Below are 24,377 nucleotides of genomic sequence, written 5' to 3'. Positions count from 1 at the left end.
AAATAAAGTTTTATTGAAACAAAACTGTGCTCATTCATTTACATATTGTCTAAGGCTGCTATCTTTGGGCTATGACATCAGAGTTGCACCATTGCCACAGAGATGGCATGGTCTGCAAAGCCTAAAATATTTACTATCTGGCACTTTCCAGAAAAAGTTTTTTTTAATCCCTAAGTGACGTCTTATTGAGGAGATAATGTCACCCTCTCTGCCTCATTTTCCTCATGTATGAAGCAAGAGGATTGGATTGTACAAAATCCTCTGTGCATCGATGTAACCTTATTTTTTCTACCTCATTTTCCCCCCCATTTCCCACCTTACAAGAATGAACTCCATTGCCTTCCCTCTTTATTTCTTTTTGCAAGAACCTTGGCTGCTCCCCCGTCCAGTTATTTCTTCTTTACCTCTTAGCATGTCCCACTGCTCTTCCTGTTAACCATTCTGCATATGGGAACATTGAAGCCCCAAGAGAGGATGTGAGCAGTTAAATTGTGGTTAATCGGTTAATCCATTACATTGGTTAAACGACGCCCTCCATCTTGATCGAGCTTAAGTTAAATGGAAAGGGCAAAAAAAAGTTACAAACTTCCGTGAATGTGGCCCCACACTCGGTATGCACTGTCTCCCACTTTGTGGTCATGCATGAAGGGGGTGTGCGATATGTTGCTTTGGTTGGCCCTGTACTGAGTTTCAGTCGGGAGGCGAAGGAGGTCTACTTATTGCTGTGAATTTGAGGTCTCATCACACAGCCCAGGCAGGACTGGGACCTCGGGGAAGCACAAGTCCTGCTGATGAGCTTGCTGATGGTTTCCTGTTGATGCCTCTTCAGGTGTGGCGATGAACTTGTGGAAATCAACGACTCCTCCGTGCACTGCATGACGCTCAATGAAGTCTACGCCATCCTGAGTCACTGTAACCCGGGTCCAGTCCCCATCATGGTTAGCCGACATCCGGACCCACAGGTGACACCCTGCTGGCCATCCTCTTCTTGCCAGGCCTGCTCTCTCAGGACTCAAATGAACCAAGTGTCTGTCGTAACAAGCATCTGCAGAGAGGTCCTCTGACAAACTCCTAGACACAGAGGCGATTGGCGTTAGATCAGGGAAGCTCTTGCAGCTGGGTTACAGGCTCTAGGGCAGGAAAATATAGACCCAGGGTTCCTGCTAGTAGATAGAAGAGATGCACTCATGCATGCATCCAGTGGGTCCCCACTATGTGATTGTCTGCACCTGGGCACTGAGCACACAGGAAGAAGTGGGCTCGCAGCACGCAGACCTGCCCTCCAGGAGCTTACATTCTCGCTAGAGAGACTGACAGAGAAATCGTTGTGCTACAGCGTGGTAAGGACTATGAGAATACAGGGATACAGAAGGGAAGGTGAGAGAAAGCAAGAAATACCAGAAGTTGGTTTTCTCCAGGCAAAGAATTTGCGCCAGATCATTCCAGGCAGTGGGAACACAAAGTTAAGCTGCAGAGTCGTGAAGGGACCTGTCGTGGAAGGAGACGGGTAGGTTCTCGGCGCTGGGATGTAGGGACTGGAGGAGGGCATCGAGAATGGAGTTTGGCGAGGCATTGGGGTCACGTGGCAAAGGGCTTTCCACAGGACGCTAAGGTGTTTGCATTTCATTCCGTGAGTGGTGAGGAGCCAGGGGAGGTCTCTAGCTCTATATGTAACATGTTCAGGTTTCTTTTTTTTACGCTTCGATAGCACGGCAGAGGACAGGATGGAGTAGGTGGAACTCGGAGTTTTTCAGAGGAGGGAAACGGATGGTGAGGGCCTGAACTAAACAGCAGGTGTGGGAAGAGAATAGAGAAGAAGGGGCAACAAGAGGCAACCTGGGAAGAATTAATAAGATCTGTTGTCTGATTAGCTCTGGGGCAAGAAAAGGGGGGGAGCCTAAGAGGACTGGAGTATTTTTAGATTAGAAGACCGCGTGATGACAACACCACCACCGGAGTAGAGAATCAGAGAAGGGAGGTGGGCTTGGACGGGAAGAGAAAGATCTCAGCGTGGGATACAGAGAGATGGAGGTGCCAGGGGGAGGTTTAGTCAGAGATGCCCATAGGCAATTCGATTTAGGATTGACAGTGACTGGTAAGTGAGATCCAGGTGGGAGCAAGACTTGAGAAGGGCAGCCATGGGCGTGGGTGAGATGACTTTGGGGACCCTGGTGATAATCACCGTCACTATTTATTTCATGCTTAGTGTGTACCAGCTGGATTTGCCAGACTTGACATATACAATTGCATTGAGTCGCTATACATCCCTCAGAAGTTGGTATGATTTTCCCCTCCAATTCCTAGATGAGGAAACTGAGGCTTAGAAAGGCAAAGGAACTTGCCCAGTGCTGGAGCCACGAAGTGGAGAAACACCTATTTAAATCCACAATAGCCTGTGTCCTTAACTAGTGGGCTCCCAAACTCCCAGCAGAGACAGGACAGAGAACGGAATGATGGGTGGGACCCACACGTGCCTGTGCGGTGGGATTCAAACGCAGCCCTGCTCAGTTATTAAGCACTGACAATAAGCACACTGGAGGATAGCGAACTTCTCACTTAAGGTAAACAAGTAACTCGTTCTAAACCTCTGGGCAGTAGAAGAGAAGAGAAAAAACAGGGGTCTCGATTCTTTGATCCGTGCCTCTTGCTGCCCTGGAGTACCATGGCGAGAGAGCAGCGGAGGAGGACGCAGGGTAGGGGGGGCGAAGCTGTGGCCCCTGGACTTGAGGGGCTTGCATTCTGGCTGGAGGGGTGAGGCGTCCACAGAGAGTCCGCGGGAGGTGAGCGCCCTGGGCGTGAGGGGGTCAGGGGCCCAGCTGCTCAGCCAGGGGAGCCAGGTCGTGAAGGGCAGGCAGATCTTGGGGCCGCAGAAGGGCTAAGGCACTGCAGGCAGGGGACACACACGGGCAGCAGGATGCCTCGCTCATGCCCAGCTTTGCTACTTACTTTGACTGACCTTGGACATTCATCTAACCTCTCAGAGGCTCTGGTTCCTGAACTCTGAAATGGCGGTGTGGTCTTCACCTTACAGGACTGCTGTTGAGGGTAAATCTCTTCTACTGAGAGTCTACCACTTGGCAGGAATTGTGCCAAGCACTTTAAATGATTTATTTAGTATTATTTTTTTGCGGGGGGTGGGGGTAAAATGATCTAACAGGAAGTTTATCATCTTAGCCTTTTTTTTTTTTTTTTTTTTTTGGCCGCGGCCAGAGACTGAACCCGCGCCCCCTGCAGTGAAGCGCGGAGTTTTAACCACTGGACTGCCAGGGAAGCCCCCCATCTTAGCCATTTTGAAGCGTGGAGTTCAAAATGAAGCATGGCACAAAGGACATTCACATTGTTTTGCAGCCATGACCACCAGCCATCTCCAGGACTCTTTATCTTGCCAAAGTGACACTCTCTACCCCTTAAACAACTCTCATCCCCCCACCTCCCAGCCCCTGGAGATGATCATTTTACTTTCTGTCTCCATGATTTTACTACTCTGCATACTTCATACAAGTGATGTCATACAGTATTTGTCCTTTCGTGACTGGCTTATTTCACGTAGCATAATGTCCTTTCGGCTTATCCATGCTGTGGCATGTGTCAGCACCTCCTTCCTTTTTAAGGCTGAATAAGATTCCATTGTGTGCATAGACCATGTTTTGTATATCCATTCATTTGTTGATGGACACTTGGGTTGCTTCCGCCTTTTGGCTATTGTGGATAATGCTGCTATGAACATAGGTGTACGAATATCTGAGTCCCTGCTTTCCATCCTTTCTGGGTATATATCCAGAAGTAGAATTGCTGGATCATATGGTAATTCTATTTTGAATTTTTTTGAGGAACTGTCATACTGTTTTCCACAGTGGCTGCACCATTCTACATTCTCGCCAGCAGTGTACAAGTGTTTCAATTTCTTCATATCCTAGTCAACACTTTTCATTTTTATTTTTCTGATAGTAGCCATCCTCGTGGGTGTAAAGTGGCATCTCATGGTGGTTTTGATTTGCATTACCTTAACGATTAGTGATGTTGAGCATCTTTTCACGTGCTTATTGGCCGTTTGTATATCTTCTTTGGAAAATGGCTATTCAAATCCTTTGCCCATGTTTTACTTGGATTGTTTGATTTTTTTTTTTTTTTTTTTTTTGCGCTACGCAGGCCTCTCAGTGCTGTGGCCTCTCCCGTTATGGAGCACAGGCTCCGGACGCGCAGGCCCAGCGTCCATGGCTCACGGGCCCAGCCGCTGCACGGCATGTGGGATCTTCCCGGACCGGGGCACGAACCCACGTCCCCCGCATCGGCAGGCGGACTCTCAACCACCTCGCCACCAGGGAAGCCCTGTTTGATTGTTTTTGACTTTGAGTTGCGGGAGTCTGACTTGCAAATGTCATCTCCCACTTCCTGAGTTGCCTTTTCACTCTATTGATTGTGCCTGTTGTTGATTGATACACAGAATATTTTCATTTTGACATTGTCCGATGTATCTATTTTTTTTCTTTTGTTGCCTGTGCTTTTGGTGTCAAACAACATATTTCTTAAAACCCTCTGTTCTTACTGTGAAGTAGGTTCTATTGTTGTCATCGTTTTACAGAAAAATAATTGAGGTTTAGAAGGTTAAGTGCCCTGAGCAAGTGTGTGCAGTTAGAGAATGGGGACGTTGGGACTTGAACACAAGTCTGTTTGCCTCCAGGACTCATACCTTTAACTATTACTCTAAGATGATTACCTGTGACAATTAGATGGTTAGGGTGATGGTTATGACGTCTTCGCTGTTGGTAATGATGACGATGATGATGTCATGACAGCCTTAAGAATGGAATAGCTCCCAGAGGTAAACTCTGAAATGGTAACTTTGCCTAGTTTTGCAGCAAGTAGTGAAGAGAAGGTTGGAGAGTTGAGAGGGGCCCTCTTGGGAACCCTATTATTGACAGAGTTTGGACTTTACCTAGAAGATACTAGGGAACCATTGATGCCCCGGGTGTTTTTGGAAATGGAATTTGTCGGCTCTTTGTAGGGTGGGTGTGAAGGAAAGAAACTAGAATCCAGGGGCTCAGCTTGGGAGCTGGTACAGGACTCAGATCCTGATGCAAGAGTTTCCACTGTTTGCTTGAGGAGGTGATGGATATTTTCTAGGTCTCTGAACAGCAACTCAGAGAAGCTGTGGCCCAGGCTGTGGAGAATGTCAAGTTTGGAAAGGAGAGGCATCAGTGGAGTCTGGAAGGTAAGGAAACAATGAACTTGCGTTTGCAGTATCTTTGTCTTCTTAGAAAGCTTTGAGTTTAGCCATTAACTCACCCTCTCCAGTGGATCTCCATTTTACAGATGAGGAAATGGAGTGTGGGAGCCTGGGTTCCCCCGGAAGCCGACTCTGACATGGTGTTTGGCCTGCAGGATGTTTATTCAGAAGCATCCTGGGCTCCACACCTGTGGAAGGGAGGGGAGTCACAGGGCCGAGTAGAGGGACAAGCTGAGCTGAGATGACACCAGACGGCTTCCGCCAACCCCCAGAGCTCAAATGGCCCATCAGAATTGTCCTGTTGGCAGAAATGGCTGGGCCTTTCTAGCCCCATCTCCATCAGGCTTTGGGGATGGGCTGCCCCTCGGGCGAGGTAGCTCTCTGTATAGCCAAGGCGGTCCCTGGAGGGGCTGACAGCTACAGGCCATCTGCTCTCAGCACTCGGCACAGCTAGGACATCAAGCCCTTCCTTGAAGGGCCATCTAGGGGCTGCATCTCAGTCTCCATCACATGGAGACTCAGAGAGTTTGAATGATTTTCCCAACCTAAAGTCACTGGTGCTGGGCACCGGACCCAAGACTGCCGAGCTCCAAACCAAAGTGACCTCGGAGGAGAATCGGACAGCCTGGGCAGGCAGCGTGCCACCCGCGGCTCACCTTGTGAGCAAGGCCAGGGGTGGAGGTTCCCTTGTGCTTCCAATGCAGGTGTCAAAAGGCTGGAGAGCAGCTGGCACGGGCGGCCGACCTTGGAGAAGAACTCAGCTCCCCCGCATCGCAGGGCTCCGAAGGTCATGATCCGCTCCAGCAGTGACAGCAGCTACATGTCGGGGTCCCCCGGGGGCAGTCCCAGCAGTGGCGGAGAGCAGCCGCCCTCCGACTTGGAAGTCAGCACGCGCAGCCCCAGCCTGCCCCTGGGGCCGGAGCCAGGGGTGCCTCCGGGGGCATCATCCGGGCCGCCGCCCCAGGAGAGCCCGGGCGGCCACCCGCCACTGAGACTGAAGAAATCCTTCGAGATTTTGGTGAGAAAGCCTACGTCCTCCAAGCCCAAGCCTCCACCCAGAAAATACTTTAAAAGTGACAGTGACCCTCAGAAGAGTCTAGAAGAGAGAGAGGACTCCCTGTACCCTTCTGGACACACCTTGCCCACCTGTGGCCAGGTAAGAGTGGTGTCCGATGGGTTGAGCTTTCTCCCACGCCAGGCAGGGTTGATCTCGAGCGTTTGAGATGTGAAGGAGGATTCTTCTCCATCAGAGAGAAGAGGCTGGGCTCAAGCTTAGGGCCGACTGCGGAAAGAGAGGTTTGAAGCCCGGCAGGTCTCAACTGAAGCCCCAGTCTTGTTGATTGGCTTCTGTGTTCCCATCCATTACACACTGGAATTCGGGGTTGTTTTCACAGCTCTCTAAGCCTCAGTTTCCTTATCTGTTAATTGGGGCCAAGTTTAGAGGCTCCCTCCAGGGGCTAGCACGAGGATTAGATGGAACCAACCAAACGGATGCCTAACCGACTCCGGCATAATGGTGTTCATTGCTGTATTGGCTCTTCCACCAGACCCCTAAAGCCTCCATGTCCTCCCATCCCACTCCCCTACGGGAAGGCAGGCTGACGGCCAGGCAGCTTCTATATCTTGGGCCATTTTTTTTTTTTTTTTTTTTTTTTTTGTGGTACGCGGACCTCTCACTGCCGTGGCCCCTCCCGTTGCGGAGCACAGGCTCTGGACGCACAGGCCCAGCGGCCATGGCTCACGGGCCCAGCCGCTCCGCGGCACGCGGGATCCTCCCGGACCGGGGCACGAACCCGGGCCCCCTGCATCGGCAGGCGGACTCCCAACCACTGCGCCACCAGGGAAGCCCTCTTGGGCCATTTTTATGCCCAGGCGCTGTGCTTTGTCTCAGTTAGGTCTGACAACCACGTGGGGGTGACGGTGCCCTTCATGCAAAGAGGAAACCGAGGGACTTGCTCAAGGCCACATTGCCGGTCGGTCACTTTATCACTAGGCTATGCTGTCTTTCATTCCTTCCCCAACAGCTGCCTTCTCTGAGCAGGTGGAACTGGGCATCCCCTCTACCAATCTGTAAAGGAGGGTTGGTAAAGTTCAGCAGGAGTAAGAAACCCCAGGGAGGAAGCTATTGAGTAGGAGGGGTGAGAGTGAAGAAGGGAGAGGAAGCCAGGTTACTGAAGAGGAAGCGCAGTTTTGCAGAGCCGGCAGGATGTGGCTGGTTAGTAATTCATGATGGAGTTGACGACGTGGATCTGTTCCCCTGCTCCTCCTTTCTAAGCAACTATTTCATTTTCCTTCGAGCCTGAGACCTATAAGTCCAGGAGGGCAAATTAGGAACAGAGAGGCTGAGAAGCCAGGTTTTTTACTTTGTCCCTGGAGACCCAGAAAAGGAGCAGATTTGCCAGAGCAGATCTGCCCCAGTGATGCCCTTGGGCCACCTGGCCGGGTTGGACCAGATACGGGGCAGGGGAGTCTCCCCAAGTGAGGCTGCTGGAGGAGGAATCAGGGTTTCTGCTTCAAACCTGCTTCTTCTTCTTCTTCTTCTGCGGAAGAAGGAGATCTGCTGCAAGCAAAAGTCCCTTGTCTTTGCCATGCTGTGCTGCCTCTTCAGCATCCGTCGCTCCTGCCTGCGCCCTCCCACCTTCTGCTGTGTCCCACGTGGCCCACAGACCCTTCTACGGCCTTTTACAAAAGCACAACCAACACCACATTATTTTCCCGGGCGTTGGGGGTACAGAGAAAGGATTATAGCACAGCAAAAACAGGGGGCTGTTGGCTGCGCGTCATTCTTAAAAATCTCCACCACCATGCCTGGGGATTTCTCACTGGATGTTTGTCTCCTTGGTCCCAGTGTATAACATCTCTCCATCCTTCTCTCCCTCCCTCCACCTCCTCCTCCTCCTCCTCCTCCTCCTGTTTCTCTCTCTGTCTCTCTCTCTGTTCCCCCCTCCCCCTCCCCCAGTCTTTTCTCTTCCGGGTCCCAAGACCCTTCTCAAGCTTTTATTACAACCGCCAAATCTTTTTCATCTACTGTAACTCAAGGGGACTTAAATTTCACTACCAAAATGACTTTCAGGGTATTCCCTTCAACAAAAGACCAATCCTCTCCCTTCTAGAAAGTCAGCTTGAACTATCACTTGTGGTTAAACGTCACTTTCTCCCGTAAGTCCACATCTCTGTCTTCTTTCCCTTCTCTCTCCCTCTTCCACTAAGCACTGTGCCAGGAAATACTATTTAGAGCAAAATTCAAGTAAAATCAAATTTATTTCAGGAGCTAATTAAAAAAAAAAACAACTCCCATGAAGAGGGTGCAACATCAGGTGTGCTGATGAAAAGACAAAGCACATCTGTGTCTGTTCCAAGATGCAAAGTTGCTTTGACGACTGTGTTTGGTACCCAGAGCATCAGCCTATGAAAGTGTCAACCAATCGTGGATATAGACAAGCGTCACCTCATCTTTCAGAGTTCCAACTGGGTGAAATTAAATTTCAGCCACATATCATTTTTTCCTGCTGATGAGTGTCTTAGATATTGTCAGACCGATATTTTAAGCTTCTAATGCCATGGCCAAGCCTTGCTTTTACGAAGGACTAGTTCAAGAAACGCAATAATTCCTTTGAGTTAGTTAGCCTCTCAGTGTTTCCAAAATGCCCCCCCCCCCAGACTCAGTTCTACACTAGGGACCTTGGACTGGGGCAAGGCTTTGTGAACATATTTCTAACTTCTGTAGAATTTTCATTCCTGAAGAATGTTTATTGACAAAGTAGGTATTAAATCTCAGGCTACAGACATTTTCAATGTCTTTTTTAGTCCCAAAGGGTGCATTTGTTCCTCCTTCCTTCCTTCTTTTTGGGAGGAAGCCTGCAGCCTTGTCAAATAGCCATCCCATCATTCCACCTGACCCTAGAATGAGCAGAACACAGATGCCATCCACAGCAGCATGGCAGAGTATTTCCCTCACAGAAAGATTTAGGCAGCATCATTTTGATGATGTCTGCCCCCCCCGTGTTTTTTTTCTGGGTTGGTATTTTGCTTATTCCTTCTACTGTGTATGTCTATGTCTCTGGAATACTCTTCCTCAGCTTCTCTGCCTAGAAAATTCTTACCCTTTGCTCAAGAACCAGACAAAAAGCACTTCTCTTGGGAAGCCTTCAGTTCTCCGGGACAGAACTGGTGCTGGCCGCTTCCTCTGGGCCCTGACGGCATCTCTTTCACGCTGTATGAAAACCCAAACTCCAGTCAAGCATTGGATGGTTACTTGGTGCTTGGGTCATCTCATCCCTGGGCTGGTTTGTGAAGGAGCCTGAGTCCACATTCAGGCTCAGTGGGGAAAACGATTCTGCCCTAGAATGATACTATCACTCTGGGGGCTGCAAAGGGAAGTGATGGCACAGGTCCTGTGTATCTGTCATCCTTTGCAGCATGCTTTCTAAATAACTGAATAATGAATCACAATGTAGAAAGCGACAGACACATTTTCCTCCAAGTGTTCTAACCTAACGTAGTGAAGACTAGAGGGCAGTTCTTCGCCTGGTTCTCTTCCTTCCTGGGACGGGGCGGGGGGGGTAGTTTGGCAGAATGCAGTGGTAAATGAAGCAGTGACAGTACCCCGTCCCCACTCCCAAGCCTCTTTTCCCTGTCACAGAGAGCCCAGGATCTTCACCTATGTCAATAGGATGAGCCCGTGTTCTGGACACCGGCTCGTGGGAAGCAAAGGGATGCTCTGGGCCTCCAGGAGGTGCTGGCTCCCTGGGTCAGCCATGCAGGCACCACAGTGGAGGAAAGGCCCTTGACTGACAGGGCCGCTGAGCTTCTCATTAAAGCATCTCAACGTCAGCTCTCCAGTGCCAATCAAAGGGCGCCTTGCCTTCTCACAGCTGGGGGCTACCGTCTTGACACGGCCTTGCTTCCTGTTTACACCACAGGAAGCCAGCGAAGTACTGCCACCACTGCCCGTGCAGGAAGGCGCAGCAGGGAGAAGCCCACACGCCACTGCCTGCAGCCCAGGACCTGCAGTCGGCCCGCAGACGACGTCCTCCTCAGAGGCCCAGCCTCGGGGGAGAGGAGCCTGCCCAGGTAGGTTTTCGGTGAGACCTGCCAGGAGGAAGGAACTTCCGGATCAAGGTCCAGTGCTAAGGGAAGAACGCGAGTTTGCCCAGAGCATTGGAAGGTTCTGCACAACTCGACAGCCGGACTTGGGCCGGTGGACGGTCAGGAGTCCCCTGAGGCCGTGGGACTGCAGGACCGTCGGGTGGCTGTCCAGGGTGGGAACCTCCTGGGTAGATCTGTGATGTGGGACGGGGGTGGTGGTGGTGGATGCAGGGGCAACTCGGGCCAATCCAGACAGTCAGCTGGAGAAAGGGGCCCTCGGGCAAAGGTCCAGGACACGCCCACCCAACCACAGTGAGTAGCTGCTCCCTCTAGGGTGACAGCATTCTAGTAAGCTGCATTCAGCATTTCCAAGTCTGGGAACACGGGGTCAGAGAGGGAGGAATAAACAGCATGTCGCTGGTGGTCACCGCCTCCTGCGGGGGGAGGGGGGAACGTGGATGGAAGGGGTGTGTCCACAGGGTGCCCCTGGCAATGCTGAGACATGAGCTGAATATGCAGTGCTTTGTTAGAAAGAGCATCGGACTTGGGGTCAGGGAGACCAGGGTAGGAAACCTGGCTCTGTCCTTCATGAATGTGATTCTGGGCAACTTTCTGTACTTTTCTGAGCCTCAATTCACTCATCAGCAAGCGGGAAATCACACAGCAGGCCGACATGTGATTCAATTCAGCAAGCGTGTACTGAGTGCTGGCTTCGTGAGGCCCTGTGCTAGCTTCTCGGGAGGGAGGGAGAGGAAGAGATAGAGATAGAGGTAGAGACAGAGACGGAGACGGTGAGGGGGGGGGGGCGGGGAGAGAGAGAGAGAGAGAAGATATGAGAATGAATAAGAAAGAGAATGAGAGAAAGAAGAAAGACCAGTTCCTGACATCAAGGAGCTCCCAGCAGTGGCAAGGTAATAACTATGTAGGTTACAAACCTACACAGTTATTATTCGACCTGTTTAAGAAACACTACGTGAAAAGCACACGGAAGGCTCTCAGAGGTTAAGGGACATTATGATTGGAGATAGCTGGCACGGCTCACCCAGAGCAGCGGCCCTACCACTGGAGGCTCCTCCTCCTCCCCGTCCTTCCCCTGAGTCACCCCAATTGAGGAACTTGCCAGGGAATGCCTCGGTGTTCTACTGGTAAGAGCCCCTCACCCCAGTTTGCAGAGGGCTCTCCTGTAGAACGTCTGACTACTGAGTCTTACGACAGCCCCTGCAGTAGAGCAATATGTAAATGCAGAACCAGGCTGAGGGGGCTGGACTCACTTGGTAAAGCCCCCGGAGTCAGTAATAACCACCCTGGCTTTGAGGATGATGCAGAAGGTCTCTCGGGCATCTTCAAGGCTCAGCGCTCTGCATGGTTTGCATACCTGGAGGGCTGGCGTTGAGACCAGGGGCAGGAGGAATCAGCCCTCCTTAAACTGGGTTGCATTCTGACGCCAAGCATCCCCCAGAGCACGGAACCAGAGAAGCATACTCCTAACCAGGGAGAGATCAGACCTGGGGTGACCCAAGGGCCGCGCATCTACTTGGCTTCTTGGCTGCGCAGGACTTGGGGGCCGGCCTCCCTCTGTTCCTGGGAAAGAGTCCGGGCAGACTCCCCTGTTCTGGCTTGTTCAAGACTGGCTTCCAAGAAAGACTTCCATGTGCTCCCCCTCCCCACCAGTGGTGAGGGGCTGCACTTGACTAGGCGTGCCTGATAGGGCAGGTTGGAATGACCTGTGGGGCTGCTCCAACATCAGTGCCCAGGCTGCATCCCAGGTGTATTAAATCAGAACCCAGGGCTGGACATCAGCATTCTTTAGGTCCTCCAGATTCCAATGTGCCAGCCAAATTTGGGAATCGTTGTCACAGAGCTTCTTTCTACCTGGAATCCTCTCATCAGCTCTTTAGGTAGGGGGAATGCTCCTTTGCTGAGCAAGCTGGTTAATTCTTTTGAGTAGGGACACTAGCAAACTCACATGACTGCAGGGACCCGATGGATGCTTTAATGTGCGAAATGCTGACCTGGTGAGGGTGAGGGCTGTAACTGCGTAGAGCTGGGCTGTGCCCCATCGGAAGGCGTGCACGCCCACTTTTGCTTTTTAATGACATGGTAGTCCAAACCAAATATGGCTGCCAATCTGTGACCCTTGGCTTAAAAGTTTAAAAGGTAAGAGAATTGGCTTTGGCCTTTAAAGTTTTCATGAGTTATCTAAGAGGCTATTTAGTACCGTGGAAAGAACACGGAAGTGGGGAATCAGGAGACAGGGGTTCTCACCCTGGCTCTGCCAACAGATGACCCCTTACTCTCATGAATGTTGGGTTCCTCAATCATACAATGTCAGAGATCAGACTAGGTGTTCTATGGGAACCCTTCTAGCTCTAAAATGCTGGGACGCTGTGGAGATAACTCACACCTCTGGTCCTCTGGTTCTGTGTCCCTGCCTGTTCACACTTAGCCAGGTAATAGCACCTGGGGTAGCAGCTCACCCAACAAGGGATCCACCACTTCTGCTTATCGCCTCCTCTAGCATCCTTGCTATTCATCTTTGAAACTAGAACTTAGGAAGAAAACTCACGATCAGGTGTAACGCACAGCTTTGGCCTTCTTTCTGCTCCTCAGTGACGCCAACGTCTCCGATAAAACACCCACTGCTTAAGAGGCAGGCTCGGATGGACTATACCCTTGATATCACCGCCGAAGACCCTTGGGTTAGAATTTCTGACTGCATCAAAAATCTCTTTAGCCCCATCATGAGTGAGAATCATAGCCACACGCCACTGCAGCCCGTTGTCACGCTGGGTGAGGAAGATGGGACTCGGGGCCACCCAGATGGGACTGTGCCCAAGCTGGACACCACCAGTGGCGGTCCCACAGTTTACAAGTCGGCAGACGGCAGCACCGTGAAGAAGGGTCCTCCAGTGGCCCCCAAGCCCGCCTGGTTTCGCCAAAGCTTGAAAGATTTGAGGAATCGTGCCCCAAGGCAGCCTCCAGAGGCAGCCTCCCCCAGCCAGCCGACACCCACCTCCAGGGAGCGCCCCGGGCCACCCCTACGGGCCTCCTCTTCCATCAAGCAAAGGATCAGCTCCTTTGAAACCTTTGGCTCTTCTCACCAGCCTGACAAAGGAGCCCAGAGACTAAGCCTCCAGCCCTCCAGCTCCTCCGGGGAGGCAGCAAAACCTCCTGGGAAGGAAGAGGGAGGATGGGCTTCTCGGCCTCCGGGTGTCTCAGGGCAAGAGGCTCCCCCCGCCGTGGAGCAACAGCGGCCAGAGCCACAGCAGCTGCCCCCAGCCTCCCTCGCAGCCCTGGATGCCAGCGACCCCGGGGCGCCGGAGTCCCCTCCCCCCGGCCAGCAGCCCAGTCAGAAAACCCTCTCCTCGGACCCCGACCCTCTCTCCAGGCTTCTGGCGACGCAGATGGAGGGATCTCAAGGCCCAGGGGTCAAGATACCAAGCCAGCGGGCACGGAGCTTCCCCCTGAGCAGGACCCAGTCCTGTGAGATGAAGCTACTGGATGAAAAGACCAGTAAACTCTACTCCATCAGCAGCCAGGTGTCATCGGCTGTCATGAAGTCCCTGCTGTGCCTTCCGACTTCCGTCTCCTGTGGCCAGACCTCCTGCAGCCCCAAGGAAGGGGCGTCGCTCCCCATGGCGTCCAGCGAAGATCCTGCTGCAGATAGTTCTGCTGAAGCTCCTGCCCCAGACATGGGCTTCTCGCTCAAGTGAGTGTCTCTGCCCAGTGTTGAACTTTCTTGTCTTTCTTCCTCTTATAATCCCCTATGTCTTGTAAAAAATCGCTCAGGTTTGCTAAAGGATTGTTCCACCTGTTCTTTTATGCGTGCATGTGTGTGTTTGTGTGTGTGTGTGTGTGTGTGTGTGTGTGTCACCCCTCTGCCTTCTGTGTTAAGGAGTTTTCACAACACCCAGCCTTGGGAGGGGTGGGAGGTGGGGGACAGAACTGGTGCCCTGGTGAATTACACGTGCATATTTGGAACGAATGCACCTTGGACACATCCGGCCATTGTTCAGGAAGACCAGAACGAGGCCAGGAGATGATCCCTTGGGGGTTCTTGCTACCTCCCTCTCTCCAAAGAAATCCACCTGTACTCTGCACAAGGGTTCAGCCCCCTGGACTGGGAGTTCGGACATCTGAGTCCCAGTCCCATCTCCCCCACTGACGCCCTGACCACGAGCTGGTTCCTTCCACACTCCGTCTCGGTTTCCTCTTCAGCTGAAATTAGGAGCTGGGCAAGACCTGCTCCACAGAACCGGGGGCGCGGGGGGCTCCCAGCAGTGCCCCAGAGCTCCTGCTACAGGGCTGGGGTTTAGTTTTCCCTCTTGAATCGGAACAGCTGTGCATTGATCAGTATTATGTATTGTTCTTATATTGCTGAGAAATGTTTGAGACTCACTGACCCAGATGTTCCATCAGGTTCCAGCTACTGTGATGTTCTATCAGGTGCCAACTACTGTGAGGGAATAGGAGCGATCCTCCAAAACAGCGGTCCCCAACCATTTTGGCACCAGGGACCGGTTCCGTGCAAGACAATTTTTCCACGGACCCGGGGGGGTGGGGTTCAGGCGGTAATGCCATCAATGGGGAGCGATGGGGAGAGAGGCAGGTGAAGCTTCGCTGGCTCGCCCACCACTCACCTCCTGCTGTGCGGCAGGACAGGTTGGGGACCCCTGCACCAAGACACACCCGGATCAGGGGCTGAAGAGCCAGACCAACTCAAGCATTAGAGTTGGTCAGTGGTAGAATCGTAGCCTTTAATATTTAGGCTTCTCAGGAGCTTGCTCTTTCTGGCTGAGAGTCTGTTCTTCTTCTGGAACTGCAAGGCTCACCATTAGAATTTACTGCTGTGAGACGCCCTCCACCTTTTAGCAGTAAAGATCTGTCAATCAGAGGAAGGAATAATCCCTATCACCCAAACCACAGTTTCATGCAAAATATGAAGTGTCCTTGCAAAAAACAGCTACAGGTACCAAAATGAGTTCAAAAGAAAAAGGAAGGCCAGCTGCTAGCTAAGTGGGCACCATTTGTAGTGATTAGATGCTAAGGTAGGATAGGCAGGTGCTGACAACATCTGTGAAGGAGGCCAAGGTGAGTGTGTGTGTGAAGGGACATCAGTCTTGGTGGCCGTCTAGGTGCAGATTTGTCCAAAGCACCAGTTATACTCTGGGGTGAGGTGTTGAGGTTCTGAACACAGACTTTGGAGTCAGACACACCATGACCTGTGATTTCGAATCCCAGATCTCGGCCTTTCATAACCATGTGACCACAGACAAGTTATTTCCCCCTCCCTAAGCCCCAACTTCCTCATCTCTATAGTGGAGGGATGCTGGCATCTATTTGTGCATTTGTTGCACCAAATAACAGAATGAACATTAGCACCGTCTTGGAATAGAGTAATTATGCTCAGGATGTTAGCTCTTATTAATATCATGATTCCTACTGTGTGCGGGTCCTCCCTATGAAAGCCTTTCGGAGCTGAGAGAATACACAGAGGGTCTCGGTGAGCCCACGGAAGCCGACGACTCAGAACACTGCACTCCTCCTTCTGGCCAATCGGTTATCTCCCTGCTGAGCTCCGAGGAATTAAAGAAGCTCATAGAGGAAGTGAAGGTTCTGGATGAAGCAACATTAAAGGTAGGTTTCTTTTATAAGCACTTACAGAGATGAAGGCCTTGCTACGAGCAGCGTGGTCACCTCCGGTGGGCCGGAGGGGAAGCAGCGCACGCTGCCCTGGGCTCCTTGAGGTCGAGGAGGGAGTTCCCAGGGGCTGACCCCAGACTCGGGTTGTATCCTGCCCGGGGCAGAGGGGCGGTGTATCACTGGACCACAGTAAGACTTTCCGGTGTAGGGAGCTTTGTAGCTCCTGAAGTGCTTTCAGTCATAGACTTATTGTATCTTTTTGACCCTTTCATAAATGAGAACGGCGAGGTTCAAGGTCGCAGGGCCTAGGTTTTCTATCTCCATGTTCCATGCTCTTTCCACGTCCCACGGGCTGCCTGCCCAGCGTGCGTCTCCAGGGAGATGCTGCGTGGGAGTGAGCCATCCATCGCAAGTTCTGATCTCTTGTCTGAAGACTTGCCCTGCACACCGAGAGATGGCTGATCCCGGGGCTCGTAAGGGTTCCCACACTTCAGTCAAGTCATCCTGAAAGTCCCATCTCCCCTGTGCCTTCTGAGCACGACCCAAAGGCGCATGGAGAGGAAGTGGTCAGGCAGAGCTGAGGCCCGTTCAGCTCAGATGAGCACGGGCTCACGGGCCTTGCACCCACCTGGGCTGCCCTAGTCCACGCAGGCTTTTTGTGCTGGAATCATCCAGACTGGGAGGAGAGGATAAGGAGGCACCATAGCTGGTGTTCCCTAGATCCAGGGTATGGGTGAGTCTGACAAGTTTCCCTGGGCCGGGATTCATCCTCTGGGGCTCTCACTCATTACCTGTGCACTGGGACCATCATCCTCAGGGCCTAATTCAAATGAAATAACAGAGGCAAAATTGTTGCGTAAAATACAAAGAGCGGTCCTGCCTGGGGTGTTCCTGGGACAGTATTTGCTTTCCAATTTGACAAAGGGCTCTTATAGGACAAGTAAGCTGACACTTGGGTAAAAGCTGGGAGATTTGGGCCAGTGCTGGCGTAGAGGCAGGACAGTGAGGTCCATTCATCCCTTCATCCTTCCTGGGTCTTGGGGACTCCAGATCAAATGATCGTAGAGCCAGCTGCGCAGCAGATGCTCTGGTGGTGCCAGAGCAAGCGAATTCTTTGACATAAGGTTATTCCCTTGCGCTAAGGCACGAACTGGTGGCCCGAGAGCCTGCAGGTATATTTTATGTGGTCTGCATGCATGGTGCTTTTAAAAAAAGTATTATATTCCAAATATTATCAAACCTGAATCAAAACCTGGATTTCTGGCTGCTCTCTTTTTATAAAAGGAACGAATGATCTTGTAGCACTGGGTCTGCATTCCTATGTAGCCGTGGGTCCTCTTAAGCAGATGTGCTCTCAGGTCTCTGCAGTTCCTTTCGCTCACATCTGCCCATTTTGCTCTGTTAAGTGATCTGCCTGGGTCCTGTACGCAGTTGAGTTTGAGATGCCTCCACCATCGAGACCGGAATGAGGGTCTCTGACTTTAGACACTGCAGAGCGATTGTTCTGGTTCCAGGTTCCAGCTGAGCCCAGGAGCAGGCCGGGAAGTACTGTGTCTGCCTGGGTGGGCGTGTGTGCGTGTGTGTGTGTGTGTGTTCTAGGGCAAGGAATCAGCTGGGCTCCTTAATGCAGCTGCTGTGCCACATGAAACAGCAGGTGTGAAGATGGAGCAGCCAAATTCTGCCAAACAGTGCTACCCGCAGCATTGTTGACCCAAAGTCCCACAGGCTGACCTCATCTCATCCCACGCCAAGGTGCCAGAGCTGCATTATCTCACACGCTGGGATTTCCAGCTGACTTAGTAGCACCCAGCCCTGTCTCCATACAAATGTGGATGTGGATTGCATCAATAAGAGAGGAAAAGAACTCTATTGGTTGCCTTATGCACAATTTTTTTTTCTTCTGAGCTTCCCGTGACTCCAGAAAATATAGTCTTCTCTTTACAAATGATGAAATGGGTCTGCCATAACTGGGAGCGTGGCCAAGCTGGGGTTTGAGAACGAATCAGCCTGATGTTGGAACACTTGTTAAACTGTTCACGCTGTTGCAATAAAATGTTTTAAAATATATATATTTCCTTCTGCAGCAATTAGACAACATCCATGTTACCATCTTGCACAAGGAGGAAGGGGCTGGCCTTGGGTTCAGCTTGGCAGGAGGAGCAGATCTAGAAAACAAGGCGATCACGGTGAGTGGCCCAGGCATGGGCACACGTCAGAGCCAGAGGTGATGGCCCTGGGACGGGGTAGCATTTACTAGGAGAGATCAGAGGAATGCGTGACCCCAGGCCACCGCGTGTGAGGTTAGGGCAGGAGCTTAAGATCCTTTCCAAGAAGCTTTACAGCCAGGATTGAAGACCTGGCTGTGATATGTAGCATAGCACACCTAGATGGAAAGAGGCCTCACCTGGACAGAAAGAGCCCTTGGGAAGGCAGGTCCTGTACAGGAGGCTGTTGTCCTGGGTTTGCCCCCTGGGAGATTGGGGATGTTAACATGGACGATTGCAAAGCAGATCTGATGGTTGGTTGAGGGCAGTGGGGCCCAGCTGGAAAGATCAGGAACTGCACAGCGCCACCCAGGATGCACACGAGGCTTCAGATCTCACGGTCGAGCCCCCTCGTTCTCTCAGGACCGACGAGAGCCCGGGGTCAGGCTGGGGAGGGCAGCGGTCGTGGATCATCTGCATCTTTCCCTGTGGACCCTGTTTTCTTGGTCCACACAGTCTGATCGGCATCGGCCGCTGCCCTCTACCCACTATTTAGGCTACTTGCACCTGACCCAGATGGTTTCTGGTCATCCTGTCTTCATGGACCCAGCTGTGACGTGGCCCCTTCACCTCTCCAAAGCTGAGTGCACTGGTGTCACCCCCACGGCCATGTTGTCTCAGCATATCCTTTGTGTGCACTCATCTGAACTCCCTCGCTCAGCTGAAGACAAGCCCTCCAGCTCACAGGAGCAGCCAGCGTTAAACACACCACACCCCCTGGCGGTGGTAACTTGGCCCGTTCCTATTGGTCACTTCAGAGTCAGCTGTGTGTGAGCAGCAACTTCCTTCTTTGTAAGCAAGCTCTCTACCGCATAAAAGCACGTAAAACCAATGAGGACCTATTTCTGACACTAAGCACGTAGCAGAGCATCATAAAGCCATTCCTGATGGTGCAGTTTGCTTTCGATTTGAAGAGAAGAAAAGAGAGCTTGCCTGTGGGAAGAGTACTTTGGATCTGTGGACCTTTCCTTGAGTCGGGACTTCTCTGCATCCCATTTGCTCGCCATCCCTGAGACACTGCCTCAAAACCCAGCAGCAATACACACCAGCTGATCATATGCACCAGACTTCCCCTTTCTCCTTCCGTGTTTGAGCGCTTCCCTTCCTTTCCAGATTCATTAAAAGAGAACTAACGTTGAGCGCCGTCCATGACCACAGGCAAGCCGGGCTCTCACTGGCATGTTCAAGTCATCTTCCTCACACCGCAGGATGGGGGATTGGTGGCATGTATGCTTCATTTATAGAGGACAGACTGAGACGCAGAGCAGAGATTCTGCTTCCTACTTGGGTCTTATAACCAAGGGATTCTGACCACATCTGACCCCATAACAGACTTTTTCTAACACGGAAACAGTTTAGAGAAACAAAGAACCTTGTTCAGATGATAACAGCAAAACAACACGTAGCACAGTTTAGTGACTGCCCACCCATGCTGTCATTCAATCCTCTTAATTAAGCACATTAGAATTTACATCATTAAAAAAGCTGAGGCAAAGACATGAGAATCTTTGAATCCCACCTATTTCTCAGAAAGGGAATGGGGGTGGGCGATGGTCCCTTTTAACTGGAGTTAAAGGATCAGAATTTCTAGGGTAGGAGTTTAAAAAATGTCTAGACTTCCTAGGATAGGAATTCTGCATTCTGCAGAAGATGGGGCCTGAGAATTTCTCTGAAACTTTTTGCTGAAACTTTTGGGGATCACTGTATTATACGGCCTGTTCTCAGAGAATTATCATGACAAATAGCACTGTAGAGTCTCTAGTATTTTTTTTTAACCTGTAGGCATGTTCAGAGCTCGTGTTTTATCCAATGTTCTTAATTTTCTTAGAGTTCAGAAACTTTTCTTACACAATACCTATTAATATGGCACAGAATCAGTGCTTGAAGAAAATTACTCTGGGAAATGCTGATGTAGAGCACATAAGGCAAAAGATTTCAACTGAATGTTAGCTAAGATTGTAGTGATATAGTCTCGGACATTGTGTTGGGAAGGATTCTGAGGGCCAATCTGGCCATTTTTGCTAATGATCTCTGGTCTGGGTCGAGGAGGGAATGCTGGCTAGCAGCCCTAATCTAGGACACATTTCGTCTTATTTTTTTGGCCTAAGGATCTGCTGGGTTTGACTAACTGGTTCAGATCCTCCTGCAGCAAGAATCCAGATCCGATATGGTGATTCCTGGCTCCTGACTTCCTTTGGTTTGCTCAGGTTCACAGGGTGTTCCCCAACGGGTTGGCCTCCCAGGAAGGGACTATTCAGAAGGGCAACGAAGTTCTCTCCATCAACGGCAAGTCTCTCAAAGGGGCCACACACAGTGATGCTCTGGCCATCCTTCGCCAAGCTCGGGATCCCAGGCAAGCCGTGATTGTCACAAGGAAGCCAACTGTGGAGACCACGCCCGACCTCAGCTCTTCCACAGATTCTGCAGCCTCAGCCTCTGTGGCCGGTGACGTTTCCATAGATCCCTGTAAGTTCTCCCCACGTGGTGGAAGCCCCGTGGGACACATCACCTTTGCACAGGTGAGGCCCATGCCGGCAGGGCTGCGCAGTCATCTGTGGCCCCCAGAACACGTGGCCTGCCTTGTATGCCGCCCGGCACGCATGCCTGGGTTTATCCGTACACATGCACAAGTTCTCCGGAAGCATCAGCCAGGCTCACTTGAGAGCATCCCTAACAGTCGCCCTGTGTTTTCTCAGCAGCAGAGGCCACAGTCTGCACAGTGACCCTGGAGAAGACCTCTGCAGGCCTGGGCTTCAGTCTGGAAGGAGGGAAGGGCTCCCTGCAAGGGGACAAGCCTCTGACTGTTAACAGGATCTTCAAAGGTGCGGTGTGCGTCTGCCCCTCAGCCTTCGCTCCAGTTGCGGGTGTCCGGCCAGGCCCCCAAAGGCTTCTGAGCACCTTCTAGGCCATGTCGGTTTCCCACAACCCCAGGCCCTTTTGGGAGGCAGGCAACCTGTTAAGGACTCCACTTTGCTTTTTTTTTTTTTTTTTTTTTGCGGTACGCGGGCCTCTCACTGCTGTGGCCTCTCCCATTGCGGAGCACAGGCCCTGGACGCGCAGGCCCAGGACGCGCAGGCCCAGTGGCCATGGCTCACGGGACCAGCCGCTCCGCGGCACGTGGGATCTTCCCGGACCGGGGCATGAACAAGTGTCCCCTGCATCGGCAGGCAGACTCTCAAACACTGCGCCACCAGGGAAGCCCCCCACTTTGCTTTTTCTCCCTGTTCTCCTTGGCTCAGACATCCCCTTAATCCCCGTTTTACTGGGTCCTTGTACATGACCCAGCCCTGGGCTTGGTTCAGCTTGGCAGGGCCGGGGCTAGGGTGAGGCAAGTGAAGCACTGCCCTGGGTGCAAAACTGAAGGCGGCACCAAAACATTCAGTAATCAAGATACATACTGTTGGGCTTCCCTGGTGGCGCAGTGGTTGAGAATCCGCCTGCCGATGCAGGAGACACGGGTTCGTGCCCTGGTCCGGGAAGATCCCACATGCCGCGGAGCAACTAAGCCCGTGAGCCATGGCCGCTGAGCCTGCGCGTCCGGAGCCTGTGCTCCGCAATGGGAGAGGCCACAACAGTGAGAGGCCCGCATAACGCAAAAAAAAAAAAAAAAAAAAAAAAAAGATACATACTGTTTCAGTGCAATATTTTCAAAACTCGAAATTAATTCAAAAAGTCCACAATGAACAAAATATCAAGTTGTAAAACAAAGACAGAGTCTGACTTGCCAGGTGCACAACTCTGCCTTACTCACCTCACCCTAATCCTGGACCTGTCAGCTCCTACCTTTATTCAGAATTTTGAGATTTTCTTCCTCATGGATTGGGGAAGCAAGCCAGCCTCTAGTGGGGGGTCACTTGGGTTTTCCTGTGAACATCATGAATGGCCTGCAGCTGTCACATGCAATCACCCTGATTCTTCACTGCCTCTCACGCTGGACCCCCCTGAGCTACAGAGCAAGGAGCTGTGGACAGGGGGTCACGTGGCCTGTGTTCCGGTCTAGCTCTGCTTCTAACTTGTTGAGTGACTGTTGCCTTCTGGGCCCGAGGCTCCTTACCTATAAGAAGACGTGTGGGTGTGTGCCTGAGGGCTCTTAGTACTGGGACCAGAGGCCCTCCCAGATCTGTTCCCCGTCCCCCAGGCGTCCCCACTGCAGACTGGTTTTGTTAGCAGGAAATCTGTTACAGCTGCTGAAACCCAGGGGGCGGGCCAAGGCTCACGTGGAGCTTCCCCAGAAATCCATGTTGACTCCAGTTCTGCGAAAGATTTTTTTTTTAACTTTGAAGGTCAACTTGGAATGAGCATAGGGCTCAAAGTTGAGAGATCTGGATTCCACTGTTAATTCTGCCCCTCACAGCAGCGTGACCCTGGGCAAGTCCCTTCACCAACTTGGCCCCATTTGCTTACATGGGGACGTAAGGGACCAAGGGAGGTGGATTCTACAGCTGTACCACTCAGCAGCTTTGGAGCTTGTGTGAGCTACTTGAGTCCTTGGTTTCCTCCCACGTGAAAAGGGAATACTGACAGAGCATAGATACCTCATAGGACGATTGCCATAAATACCAAGTGTTAACACATGCCTGTTACATATAATTGCCCAATATATTTTAGCTAATTTTTTTTTTTTTTTTTTTTGGTACGCGAGCCTCTCACTGTTGTGGCCTCTCCCGTTGCGGAGCACAGGCTCCGGACACGCAGGCCCAGCGGCCATGGCTCACGGGCCCAGCCGCTCCGCGGCATGTGGGATCCTCCCGGACTGGGGCACGAACCCGCGTTCCCGGCGTTGGCAGGCGGACTCTCAACCACTGCGCCACCAGGGAAGCCCTAATTTTTTTTTTTTTTTTTTTTTTTGAGTAATGTCTGCTTAGATACTTGGCCCATTTTATTTATTTATTTATTTATTTATTTCTTGGCCGCGCCGCACAGCATGCGGGATGTTAGTTCCCCGACCAGGGATCAAACCCACGCCTCCCCGCAATGGAAGTGCGGAGTCCTAACCACTGGACAGCCAGGGAAGTCCCTAGCTATGTTTTTATTACGATCATCATTATTATTATCTTTTACTCTTATTAAATATTTGCAGATATCATTGTGTCAAACAGATGGGAAATTTTCTTTCAACATCAGCAGTAAAAGAGCACTCTTTCCCTACGTAACTCTGAAAGAGCGGGAGCCGTATGTGATTATGTCCTCTTTACGTGGACCCAGGGGTCTTCTCCAGGCCATTCAGAGCCAAAAGTACTGTGAAGATTGTTTCGTGAACACCCCACCAGCTTCATTCCCACACCACCCAATGCCCGGCCACCTCATTAGGAGAAGAGAGACCACATGTGCAGGGGAGGGGTACTGGGTATTGGGATGGATTCCAAGGAGGACCCGGTTCCCCGGGGAGGTCTCCCCAGCCAGGCTCTGGCTTGGAGCTGCCCGAAATCCCCCTTCTCTGGGGACAGCATGGGCCTCACCTCTCCCAAGGGCCACGGAGAGCTGGAGCCTCGTGTGCCAGCCTTGAAGTCACCATTTTATGAGATGTCTCATTTCAGAACGGCCACCGAGTTCCGGAGGGATGGGTGCCAGTTGCCTTCTGAGCTGTCCCGGCTCCTCAGAGACCAAGGGTAGGAAGTAACTGCTTGTTCCACTGTCACTTGTGGGACCCATTCTGTTCTCTCTCATCCCAGGGGCGGCCTCAGAACAAAGTGAGACGGTCCAGCCAGGAGATGAAATCTTACACTTGGCCAGCACTGCCGTGCAGGGCCTCACACGGTTTGAAGCCTGGAACATCATCAAGGCGCTGCCTGATGGACCTGTCACGATCGTCCTCAGGAGGAAGAGCCTGCAGTCCAAGGGGACCACAGCTTCTGGAGACCCCTAGGCCCAGCGCCAGAGCTGACGCCAGAGCCAGCTGCGTGCAGCTCTCCACAACCGCTAATTCTCAGGGTCACTGCTAACCCCACCCCGATGGGGGAAAGCACAGGCGTGCCTCCTGGTGGCTGCTTGCCCACGTCCGGATGGACCTTCTGGAACATCGGCCAACAAGCGGGTTGTCCCAGAAAGTTAGGGCAGAGTCACGCTGGGGTGGCTGATACAAACTACAGACTATGTCTAGAGAGAGCTTACTGATAATATTGTGGTGCTGTAAATAAAATGGATATATGACAGTT

The 24,377-nt window shown here is 51.8% G+C and overlaps 1 protein-coding gene across 6 annotated transcripts in view; it reads left to right on the top strand.

Moving 5' to 3' along the window:
• IL16 (interleukin 16) overlaps positions 1-24,377 on the top strand; it is a 112,982-nt gene extending 88,605 nt beyond the window's left edge. For 5 of the 6 annotated variants that reach the window (XM_067030036.1, XM_059059140.2, XM_067030037.1 and 2 more), the window contains 10 exons: positions 830-962; positions 5,125-5,212; positions 5,932-6,383; positions 10,150-10,300; positions 12,926-14,024; positions 15,784-15,952; positions 18,043-18,144; positions 20,430-20,688; positions 20,919-21,044; positions 23,895-24,377. In XM_067030036.1, coding sequence (XP_066886137.1) covers positions 830-962; positions 5,125-5,212; positions 5,932-6,383; positions 10,150-10,300; positions 12,926-14,024; positions 15,784-15,952; positions 18,043-18,144; positions 20,430-20,688; positions 20,919-21,044; positions 23,895-24,088 — 2,773 coding nt within the window. In that variant the 3' untranslated portion in view covers positions 24,089-24,377. The remainder of the gene's footprint in view (positions 1-829; positions 963-5,124; positions 5,213-5,931; positions 6,384-10,149; positions 10,301-12,925; positions 14,025-15,783; positions 15,953-18,042; positions 18,145-20,429; positions 20,689-20,918; positions 21,045-23,894) is intronic. The other variant, XM_067030035.1, reaches the window with a different exon arrangement.

This window comes from Kogia breviceps, chromosome 3 (genome assembly GCF_026419965.1).
Source record: "Kogia breviceps isolate mKogBre1 chromosome 3, mKogBre1 haplotype 1, whole genome shotgun sequence".
NCBI classification, from domain to species: Eukaryota; Metazoa; Chordata; class Mammalia; order Artiodactyla; family Physeteridae; genus Kogia; species Kogia breviceps.
This window is presented reverse-complemented; position numbering and strand designations above follow the sequence as displayed.